The sequence below is a fragment of the Sinohyriopsis cumingii genome, chromosome 5, assembly GCF_028554795.1.
Source record: "Sinohyriopsis cumingii isolate HCF-2022 chromosome 5, ASM2855479v2, whole genome shotgun sequence".
Lineage (NCBI taxonomy): Eukaryota > Metazoa > Mollusca > Bivalvia > Unionida > Unionidae > Sinohyriopsis > Sinohyriopsis cumingii.
This window is the reverse complement of record NC_142965.1, coordinates 55455439-55467907: the sequence shown is the minus strand read 5'-3', so window position 1 is coordinate 55467907 and position 12469 is coordinate 55455439. Positions and strand designations below refer to the sequence as shown.

Here is a 12469-nt window from a genome sequence, read left to right as displayed (position 1 = left end):
ATGAATGTATGTATGTGTGGGTGCATGTATGTATTTATGTATGTATGTATGTAGGTTTGTATATTTGTATGTAGGTATGTATGTATGTAGTTATGTAGGTATGTATGTATCTAGGTATGTATGTATTAGATACACGAATCTATCCATACGATCGTCAAAAGTTTAGTTAAAAATATTATTTACTTACATACTTACCTCATTTAATTTAAGACAATTTTTACTGAAGCGTTGGAGACACTCTTCAAAGCAACAAATTCCAGAGCATACTTTAGGAACATCACAATTGTTATTCCAAAGTCATGGAAAGTTAAGCCGGCGTATGATCTTATATCAGGTACACTGTCCAAATGTTCATGAACAAACAGTAATCTTTGAGATTTAAGAGAAATGTAACACACACACACACACACACACACACACTGTCTCCAAAGTACGAAATCTATATCACAGTCCAGTATATAATCCCATCAATGATACCATCATGCCCAGCTATTAAAATAGTACACTTTGTTTAAGATGTTTCATGTAATATTCTAATTATATGTAAAAGCGGCATATAAACACACACATTTACATAAAGGTCACTGAACTTTCAGTTATAGTGGGCTTCACTTTTCTCCAGACGAAAATGCCAAACATTAGCATCACGGATATAAATTGCCTAACAGAATACATACATTTTCAAGTGATTTTATTTCTATTTTCCGTAGAAGGAAAAATAAACTGCATAGACTAACCATAATCAATACTATTGCGCTTATTTGCATTGATATTGCAAGTAACACAATATATTGTTTATTCGTATTACTATTGCGAATGTTTGCAGAAAGTATTGTGTTTATTTCCAAAAATATTGATAATATTTGACATACATTTTAAAACGTCAATATGTTACCGTATTTATTCACAACAGTCATGTGAACATATGTTTTACGAACAAAGTCAATTTTAGAAAAATTGTGTTTCTTTGCAAGTGTTGCAAATAAACCCTATTCATTTAGTTTGTTCACAATATTATTGAGGAAATTCTGAAAACTGTTGTAAAGAAATGCAATATTTTCGCAAATATTATAAATATTGTTACTAAGAAATACGTTAATGTATCGAATAATAGCAAAAGTGTTGTGAATATTCGCAATAAATATTTATTTCTCTGTATATCGGGCTACTGTACATAATTATGTGACAAATTGCAGATCTTTCCTCACTGACTGACGAGCACATTATTGTTCAATACCCTTGTCACGGCAGTGAAATGAGATCACCTTGTGTTCGTCGGTATGGACCTTGCGGTCATCGAGGCTTGGGTATGATTCTTGATCCCATGGCTTGCTGCTCAACGAAACCGAATATGGAAGATGGGGTAATGTAGACAAGTGTATAACATTCCATGGTGTAATTTGATTAAAACAAAATCTCCTAAAAGGCACATATCAGGCCTAACTATCGGCCAGTTTTAAGCATTATGACAGTCGGTCGAGTAATTTCGAATGTATTACCACAAAACAAAACCAAGACATAAAGGTGTTTGAAAGTGAATATCTGATTGGGCTATAGCTCTTTAAAACAGGTTGGAAACACATTATAAGATCGAGAGAACGCAATCGATGCTGGTTACCTGTCAGGTCTCACCACGATGTTTTTGTTGTTGTTGTGGGGTTTAACGCCATTTTTCAGCACACGATAGGGAAGAACCACCGACCCACGAGAAGCTACTGGCAAGCTTTCTCACACACCCACATTAGCCGAATCCGAGACTCGAACCCACGCAGACAGAGGTGAGATGGCAGTGATCCGTAACGGAGAGCGCTTTAGACCACTCGGCCACTCGGGGCCCCTCTCACCATGATGAAGTTATACACCTATTTCTATCAGAGGACGCCGGACTGAGTAGCTAAGAAAGATTTAATTACTGCATCGTCAGGCAATTGTTTCAGTTATCTGAAAGTGAATATATCTGACTGGTCTATAAATCTTTCAAAACGAGTTGGAAACAAAATGCAGAAACTATCGTGACCGATTATATGTGACTGTTAAGTCTACACGTAACGTTGGTATGTCTCGACTTCTGTCACAGGAAGTTGGAGATTGCGCATTGAAAGGAATTGGTTAATTATTGTGTGGCCAGGCGATTGTTCTTGCTACGCATAAATGCCGGTATTCGCCACGAGCACAACATAAATAATAGATTGTGTCAAATATACGCATGCATACACTGTTTACTGGTGTCTTGCTGTTGTGAGTTTAACGCCATTTTTCAGCACACTGTATTCTATACATGGCGGCCAGCATACCTGGTGGAGGAAGAACCCGGGAAAACCCCAGTAAGTACCACCCACCCACTGGAAGCTACTGGAAAGCTTTCTAATATACCCACATTGGCCGATTCTGAAACTCGAATCGCATGCGGACAGACAGATGGCATTGATAGGTGAAGGCGAGCGACTTAGACGACTTGGCCACCAGGGGATCTTTACTGGAGTCTACCAACCTCAATGTGGACTTACATGCCTACCTCATAAAGTTCAACATGTCCTCGAACTGTGCACAAACATTTATATGTATAATTCTTATGAATGTATCTTGCACGTATGAAAAAAATCTTGGGGGTTTGAGCATTTAGCTGTGTGTTAAATTCAGCTTGCCTAGCTTGTAAAATCTCATGAGTCCTTACCTTCGACCGTACTCCATCATCTCTTTTGGGGGATGGGGATGGGGTGTAGATGGGTGAGTGCATGGCCTATGCGATATGCACGTATACTTGCGGTACGGGTTCGAATACTCGAATACTACTTGGACTGAATTATAAGTCTATAACATATTACAGTAGTAATACCTTCTTCCTTCTTTCTCTCTATCTCTATGCCATGTGCGGCCTCTTGTATAAGCATGATTCTCATACATCTGAATTGTCATTATGCACATACACATGGAATACAAGAAAATTTAATAATTTACTTTTTGTCAATTATCTGTGATAATAAAATATGACAATTTTGTTTTCAGATAAAGTGATAGTACACATGTGGGCGCATTTAAGATGGGGCGTTTTCGATAAAAATATTGTATCGCCAAGTATGACACATTTCCAAAACCTTCAATTTGAATTTGACAAAGAAGAATGGAAACCAGTCAAGTAATGTCGTGCGTCTCTTGTGTGGACATGTGTACTTACCATATAAAAACTCTTTTTACCCATAAACTGCAAATACTGAGACCTCTCCATGTTTTAAAAGATATTGGATTTGCATTTAACAATACTAAGCGTTGAATAATCGTTTATTCTGGTAGTGTAGGAATGGAGGGATTTCTAATTACATGTATAAGAACTGTTAATATAATTTTACATGCGTCAGTAGCGTATCACTGAATAATTACAACATAAATTTGTGGTGAAATAATGAACAGATACAAAAATGAAAGAAAATGGAAATTTAAAAAAAGAAACTGTCTTATTTATCTAACAGATGCACATATAAAATTCAAGGAAGCAATTACATTGACTGCGACCCAAGTCGGCCCTGTAAAATAGAGCAGAATACTGTCCCAGAAAACAATTGCCGGCTTTGTCCATTTTATGATCGGGAATCAGCGGCATCTTTGATGTTTTCTTCCAATATTCACTCGGCATGTAAGTTTGACTTGTTAATGTATTCAGACACATATAGTAATTCCATGTCAGAACAAAATTTACAAGGAAGTTATTATTCTCCATAATTACGATATGTGTTTGTGAAAAAAATGGATTTCTAGTGAAATACTATCATATTGAACGAAAGAGACTAATTGTCTGAAATACAATGTCATATTTTTACACTGAATGCATCTGAAAAGTTCAAAATTGTCGTAAGTTATATGGTGAATTCTAAACGTTTTCTTCCTGATTTTTTCCCGGCCCTTTTCAAAATAATTATATCATTACATTTTCTAAAATAACCGACCCGGTCCAACTATTTACAGAACTATTAGACATAGGTTTAGTGGTAAATCCTATGTTAAATGTCTCCATATATTTAAATTGGGAAAAGCAGTATGGGGCATAAGGGGGAATTAACATGGGAAAGACATTATGGGACATTAGGGTAAATTCTGTGTCAAATGTCTCCACAGATTTAAATTGGGGCATAAGAAGAAATTTGATGTGAAACAGTGTCCATAGGCTTAACATGGGAATATCACCAGGGAATTACAAATTTTATAAAATCAACTTGCCCGGGGCAAAGTGGCTGGAAAATTGAACGTGCCCTTTGACACTTTGAGCTTGCCCTAAAACATGATGTCTCAACATGAGTAAAACAAGACAAAACATGTTTTAATTCAAGGTAACAGGGAAAATCCCACGTGAAATAGTTCCACAGACTTAACATGGGAATGGGTTTATGGGTCAAAAGTGTTTAGGGATCGAATACAACCGGAAGTGGGTAAAATTTTTAAATTTTAATGGTCAATATAAACAAGCGAACAAACATAGACACGCCGCGGAGACAAACATCTATGTCAAATTGATTAATATCTCTTTCTAGAGAGCTGAGTGACCTTGAAATGGGCCGTTGGATTTTCTTGTACTTTCCCCTGATTTCCAGGTCTTCTACCATATCTCTATGGAGTCTATCAACTTCAGCTTTGGTTTCATTATTCATCATCTTCCTGAATTTCTCCTGTACCTTGATCCAGTTATCATCTAGGCGGTGGAGGTCTTCTTGCCTCTTCTTGTTCTCCTGTTCCTCTCCCTCTTTAGTTTAGGTAGCCTGGATCTTCTCAGCTTCCTCAGCAAAGACTTCTTCAGTGAGGTTCTTGATTCTTTGAAGTGTAGCCACTTCCCGAAGAACACGGCATAGAGTGTACCACTGAGAATTTGCTTGTTCTAGTAGGTACTCTATTTCAGACTACTGCTTCCTGCAACTTTCCAGTCTTGCAAGGTTGGGTTTTGTCATTCATATCTGATTGACGACGAATGAAACGACTGTCTGTCTGTTGGATTTAAGACCTGTGCGGCAATTCTGCCATGTACGTCTGACTACTGCTTGCATAGCAAGCTACTTAATTTCTCGTCGAGTGTTAAGCAAGCAAGTGCTGCCACCGACACGTTGCACGCAAATAGTGCTACTTAGTTGTCGTCAGATTGGAATAGAGCCACACACCTGACGACACCCCGGTTCCGTGCGAGCACACTCTTCAAAGATTTATGGTAAATATACTAGTGGGAATCGACCCACGAACTTGTCTTTGTCTAACCGGTTGAGGCAAAGGAGAAAAAAGGCCCGAGAAGAGTCCCCAACACCACAGGAACCATCTGAAACGCCAAAAAAGTACTTAGAAGTCAAATTCTGCCAAGTTGTCTAATTCTGTCTGCTTCCTATTATCAATTTTGTGTTAGCTAATTAGAGTCACAATATTTAGTTACAAATTTTCCAGCTAGATAAAATTTTGAATTTTGTGTGCAAAAGTGTACCTTACAGTTCCTAAGCCATGTTGATAGATGTTTGTTCTATGTGACCAATTCAATTTACGAAATTTTGTCGGATAAATGTATAGTGTAATTTATGAACGGTGATCAAACTGGTGCGTCAGTGGAACGTAGCTCATCTTTCTCGTTCTCTATGTTTATCCAGATCGACAAGGTCAACCACTGTCCACCTCGTTGAGACTTCAGGTATCCGATGGGTAATTTCTGTAGGCAGTGCTGCTCAGTCAGAATGCTTTCTATTAGACCTGCAAGGGGAAGTGGACATTCATTGAATTTCTAACCCTTTCTCTTTGTACTGGATATGTTTTCCTTACCCTTTGTTTAGTAGGTTACTGAAAGGTTAATCTTCTTTCTGTCAATAAGAATACCTAGGTCTTTTGTGAATTTTCTCGTCCAAAATGGTTCTTACCATCGATCGTCTATCCCCATTTCTATGGATCTCTCCCAGATATATTGACTAGTCGGAACATATGTGACAGAAGGGTTTTTCATCGCTAATGGAGGGATTTTATTAACCGCCCCGGTTGATTTATTACTCACACTTGATCCCAGTACTGGTGAAGTATGGGATATTGATGATTATTTTGGATGGAGTAGGTTGAACAGGTCGAGATCTCGTAGTCGAAGGTTAATTGTGATGGAGGAGATCTGAGAAAGTGTCTTCTTTTAACTTGTGTCCCTGTAGGTTGTACCCTTGGCATCTGTGTCTGCGCATCTTGCTCCCTCTGTGACGTCTTTCTCCTTCTTCTTCTCTGCAGTCTTTTGGGTTACTGCTTTGCTCTCTTTCGTTGTTCTTTGCCATCTTTCGTTGTTCTTTGCCCAGATCAGGAAAAGAGTAGTTCTCTTCTTTTGCACTCTTATGTTTCAGCCCGTTGCTACCTTCAGTCCATGACCTTTCATGGCACTCAGGCCACGACAGGAAACAATCCCATTGCTAGCGTCATATCTTCTTCTTTAACGCGTCGCTGTTTCCTTTGGTACGAACGACTGCTGATCTTTAATTATAGTCATGTGTGCCCATTCGGGCATGTACGACTTTCAAATACCCACACCATGGGCTATTTAATTTATCGTGCGGAAGGAAATTTGAGCCACAGTCATATAAGCGTCTTTATGTGCTCCGCACACTTATCAGTTGTCGTATCAGGCTGAGGCAAGGATAAAATGGAAGCAAGATAGCGGCATCGGCTTCACCTTAAGGCACGCGTTGATCCTTCGACAGACTTTTGGTCGAAAATTAAAGATGTCGTCCTGTCGCAATTTTGAAGAGCTGAATCTCTGAGATAGTGTTATTATAGGAGAGAGAGAAAGAGAGAAATAGACAGACAGACAAAGAGACAGACACAGACAGACTTTATTTGTTAAATGGATAAGTATTTTTGGTGATGATGGCTCCTGGGTTCGATGTTTTGAGTTTTGATCTGATAGCTTTGGACTTATTGACACTAAGTTTATAGATTAATGGAATCGTTTGAATCATTTAGCCACGATTACTTAACTGAATCTAATTTAGTTTTTAGTGGGGCCTGATGACACTGGGATATACCACCTTATATTTCTTAATGTTGGGCATCTAAGCATCTTAGGTTTTATTTATTATTTTTTGCTGCAATGTGCAGCCGGGTGTGATGGTCCTGGGTTTTAGACAACCTCATCTTCTTAACTTTTGGGGTCTGATATTGGAGTGCTAGGAGGAATTTATATATTATTATTAATTGTTGCCTGATGGTATGGGTTGTAATGGTACGATTTATATGCTTAAGCTTCAGGTAGAGTCGTATTCGCTAAAATGGCATGCACGACAAGTTTATGCCCACAAAGTCTGCTACGTAATTGATGATAATGATGATGATGATGGTGATTATGATGATGATGATGATGATGATGATGATGATGATGATGATGACGACGACGATGATGATAATGATGACGTTGATGTTCGTCCATCGGTGTCGATGAGGACCATTCAATGTCATCGATTCACTGGGTCCGACTCGAGCCCGGAAGAGTCTGTTGCAATGGGGATATGGATGTACCGGTTGCTGACTCTGAGTTGCGGAGATGCTGTTTCTGGATTTACGCAGATCGCGTTTCTCAGTTGCGTCCTCCAGTCTTTTCTGCTCAAAGGCTGACGCACCGTCATTGACTTGACTGCGCCATGCAGATCGATTAGAAGCGACATTCTCCCAGCTGTCAGGATCAATGCCTAAGTTCTTCAGCGAGGCCTTGAGGGTGTCCTTGTACCTCTTTTTTTTTTGACCACCGTGACACCTCTTGCCTTGCTGTAGCTCTCCATAGAAGACCTTCTTAGGTAGGCGTTCTACAGGCATGCTGACATCATGGCCAGCCTATCGGAGTTGAGCCTTGCACAGCATGGTGTGGATACGTGTCATGCCGGCCTGAGTGAGCACCTCTGTGTTCGGTACCTTCTCCTGCCATCTGATTTTCGGTAGTTTTCTCAGGGACCTCATATGGAAGTAGTTCAGTTTTGTAACATGATGGCTATACACAGTCCAGGTCTCACAAGCATAGAGGAGGGTGGGTAGAACAACCGCTGAGTAGACATTGAGTTTGGTGGCAAGCTTGATGCCTCTCCTATCTTAGCCATTTGAGCGGAGTCTGCCAAATGCTACGCTGGCTTTAGCAATCCTGGCGTTGACTTCATCTTCTATGTGGACTACTTGTGAAAGGGTGCTGCCGAGGTATGTGAACCTGTCTACATTCTTGAGCTTTTGGTCCTTGACAGTGATGGATGGTTCAAGGTAATCTTTTCCAGGAGCTGGCTGATGCAGAACCTCGATCTTGCTGGTAGAGATAGTGAGTCCGAAGTTGGTGTACGCTATGGAAAAAAGGTCCATGGTATGTTGCCTCCATGCTGGAGTTGAAGGGACAGTCATCTGCAAACAGGAGGTTGCTAATGTTCGCAACTTGGACTTTGGTTTTGGCTTGAAGCCTCCTCAGGTTGAACAACTTCCCATCCAGACGGTATCGGAGACCTACTCCCAATCACTTTCCTTGAAATCGTCCATCAACATTGCGGAGAACATGAGGATGAAAAGAGTGGAGGCTAGGTCGCATCCTTGTTTCACACCATTTGTAGCTGCATGGCATGCATGCCATCATAAAAATGCCTCACCGTTACAATCAAGACTTCTAGACATCTACATTTGGAGATGATTTTCCAAAGGCCATCCCGGCTGACAGTGTCGAATGCCTTAGTCAGGTCCACGAAGGTGGTGTATAGCTGGACGTTTTGATCAAGACACTTTTCTTGCATCTGCCTGGCAGCAAAGATCATGTCAATGGTGCATCTCTCATTTCTTAAGCCACACTGGCTTTCTGGCAGTAGGCCATGATCAAGGTTTTATGTGAGTCTGTTCAGCAGTAGCCTGGCGGGGACCTTGCCAGGGATGTAGAGTAGAGAGATTCCTCTATGGTTGTCACGGAAATGACGATTGCTTTTGCGTTTGTAAATGTGGATGATGGATGCATCTTTGAATTCCTGGGGTATACGTTTCTTCTTCCACATTCCACAGAATAGATGTTAGTCCTTTCATTAGCTAAGGCCCACCAGACTTGTAGATCTCAGCTGCAATGGAATCTGCTCCTGGGGCTTTCCCGCTAGACAGGAGCTCAATGGTCTTATGAGTTTTCAGCACTGTTGGAGGGTCAGCCAATATCTCGGTGGTCTCCACCTGGGGTAGACGGTTGATCGCTACATCGTTGATGAAATAGGGTCTGTTAAGGGCACCGTCAAAGTGTTCCGCCCAGCGATCCATTATTTTCTTGTTCTCGGTTATGAGAGTGCTGCCATCGGAGCTCAAGAGTGGGACTGTGTCTGATGTTACTGGGCCATAAACATCACGAAGAGCACTATAACAATTCTTCATGTCGTGTATGTCGGCAAAGGACTGAATATCATCAGCCTTTCGGCTCAGCCATGTGTCCTGCATCTGACGAAAGTTTTTCTGCACAGCCTGGCCGACTCTGCTGAAGGCATTTTTCTTTGAAGCGGACTTGGGGTCGATGTTGTACGCACGATGGAGACGATGCTTCTCCTCTAGCAGGGACTGCATTTCTTCATAGTTCTCGCCGAACCAGTATTGGTGCTTTCGCGTAGTGACGCCAAGGGTTTCAGATGCAGTAGGGTACACCAGATGTGTAAAGGCCGCCCAGCTTTTCTCTACGTCGTTGGTATCAGAGTCTGTTGTTTCTAGCTGGCTTGTTAGAGCTGCCGACAGAGATTGCTCAGTGTTGCAGGCTTTCAGCCTGGAGACGTTGAGTCGCTTTGAGACTTTTATTCCCTGTGGACGTCTGGGAGGTTGAATTCTAATATTTATCTTGAAAATCAGTAGCCTGTGGTCTGTCGAGCAGTCAGCACCACTCATGGTCTTGGCCACACGGACATCCTGATGTCATTCCTACGGACTAAGATGTAGTCGATCTGATGCGAACACTTATATCGTGGTTGCATCCAAGTTGTTTTATTACGGTTAGGCAGACGGAAGACGGTGTTTGTGATCAGGAGATCACATGTTGCGCATATCCTCAAGAGCAGACGTCCATTGCTGTTGAGGTTGCCAATTCCATGTCTACCAATAACTTCCTCCCAAGAGATGTGGTCCGTGCAAACTCTGGCGTTAAAATCACCAAGAATGATCATCTTGTCTGACTTTGGTACTGAATGAGTGTGGCTTGCTTTTTTCCATATAAGGGAAGTTTCAGCATTATAAATTCCCTTTAGTAAGATGGATATCTTATTCACCAAACTTGACTTGACAGCGTTATCCAACTCAGACTCACTACGTTCATTGGTGCCACGACCACTCCAGAAAAAGGTGTAGGCAGCTCCAACTTCAGCCAGCTGGCCCTCATCGGCCAAGCAAGGTTCACTCAGGGCTGCCCGCTATCTCTATCTTGTAGCGAGCAAGTTCACTTGCAATCAGGGCAGTTCATCTCTCCGGTCTGCCAGCCTCTGCACGATCCAATAGAGTATGTTCCACGCACCAAGAGTGAGTGGAACCTTTCGGATTTTCTTTGTGTTTGGACCGCAAGAATGGGATTCCCTCTAGCAGCGGTTAGTTGGTCGGGGTAGATGAAGCAGGCTTTTGTAGGGCACCTTTTCTAGCCCCTTCCTCTGCTACGAAGGTAAGCATCGCTATCCTGAAGAAATCTGCTTAGTCGTTCAGACGGCTGCCGACATCCATTTCTGCTTCAGGTAAAGGAAGACGACCATATGACCTGAGTCGCCTGCGTGCAGGTCCGCCACTGGATGTAGTGAATGACCAATGCGTCCTACATTTCGTGCCGTGCTATTAGCGCTCCACATCGCTTTGCTGGGTCCGCCTTCCTGCCCGTTGACCAGCTGATGTTTCTTCTGCGCAGACCGCCGGATCCAGTCTTCACATGCAATGGGTGAAAATCCCTGACTCATTAAGGGTTTTAGACCCGTCGGTTACCCTCAACCTGGCTTAGCCGGCCAGTCAAAGCCGTTTCCCATGCTGTGGCCGCTGAGCATCCTAGAATTTCTTGGAGCCACAGGTGATAGCTGAGCGCCAAGTGGAGACCAAAGGTGGACATGCAACCCCAAGGGAGTACGACTGCTACCCCCAGAGGTACTACCCCTCAATGAGCACCCCTTACACCACGCTATGTAATTACTCGTGTGGGTGATCAGATCCACACCCCACTGCGTGTATGCATACAGGGTATGATATTTAATCAGTCAAATTATGGCACAACTGAACCCATGTGGCATAGCTTTAAAGTTGAGCGGGAATCGAACCACACACATACACATCTTGATACAGTCTGGATCATATTAAGACGCTCTGTAGGGATTAATACATTGCTCAAGATGCCACCTCGGGGTACCACGCGCATTGGAGCATCTACTTACTTGACGAGTGGGAATCGGTACATACACACTCGTCTTTGATTGTCTCAGCAGGGGAGTGGGGATAAAGACTCGGATGGGGGACACAATCTTCGGTCGGAACGTTACCTATTGCGCCATTGACGTACGTAGCCAGATCCTACAAAGTTATCTAATTTGGGTTTTCCTAATGCCAATATAAGCTACAATCTTAATTTGAGTCACACATGGCTTAGGTTCCGTGCTTAAAAGCTCTTCGGGACATCTGATTACTAGACGAGTGACAATTGGCCCACACAGTCATCGTTGGTAGTCCGAGCTGGGGAATGGAGAGGAAGGGCTCTGCGAGAAACTCCATATGACGATTGGAACACAGAATGCCATGGTCGTACTTATTGTCATATCTAGCCCAGTTATCCTGGTTGGCGGTCCTTACTGCCAATAATGTGTTGCCACATGTGCAATTAGGCCAATCAGTTATAGATAATAATTTCCTAAATGGTTCATTCTAGTTTGAATTTAGTGTACAAAGTATACATCAATTCCCAAGAGTATCCAAATCGTTGAGTCAATGTGTCTCAGGATTATTTTGGTATCAGGCAATGTATATCATTCCGGTCGCTACAGCTTAGACTGTGGTATACAAAGGAACAAATTTGGCTTCAAAAAGTAGAGATTTATCAAAAGGAGTTTTCAATAGCCAATGGGAAAACCTCACATTCAGGCAATATTGTTGGTGTCTCGGCTTCTTCTTCCAGGCCAGCTTCACTGACGGAAGATATTCTTCGACATATTTCGTCGGCGTAAGTTGCCACTAGGTAGTAAATATTATTTTTTAGTTTCTTTGGTGGTTGCCTCTTCTCCTAAGACCAGTGGCTCACGTCCAACTTCAGGCATTCCTGGCTACTCAACAAGTTATTTTTCACACCTGATTAAATTGTAACTGGACTCCCTTCCAGCGTTTCCTGGTGGCTGCCTCCCTCACTCCGATATGGCCAAAGTGAACTGACTCTCATTTCATTCTGGTGAAGTTCTTCATCAACAATTAGTCGGTAGTAATTTGCCTATGGCTTTGTTCTTGTTTGTACGATAGCTTGAGCCTCTCGTCATTTACTTTTTATCGAGTT

The 12469-nt window shown here is 42.0% G+C and overlaps 1 protein-coding gene across 1 annotated transcript; it reads right to left on the bottom strand.

Moving 5' to 3' along the window:
• Positions 1 to 9027: 9027 nt before the first annotated feature.
• On the bottom strand, positions 9028 to 9855 carry LOC149799213 (uncharacterized). Its single transcript, XM_089958162.1, has one exon. The coding sequence runs from the start codon at positions 9853 to 9855 to the stop codon at positions 9028 to 9030; it is 828 nt and encodes a 275-aa protein (XP_089814288.1).
• Positions 9856 to 12469: the final 2614 nt, after the last annotated feature.

What these genes read in the sequence shown, in the direction of transcription:
- LOC149799213 (XM_089958162.1), bottom strand. Translation starts at nt 9,855, where the DNA reads ATGAGTGGTGCTGACTGCTCGACAGACCACAGGCTACTGATTTTCAAG.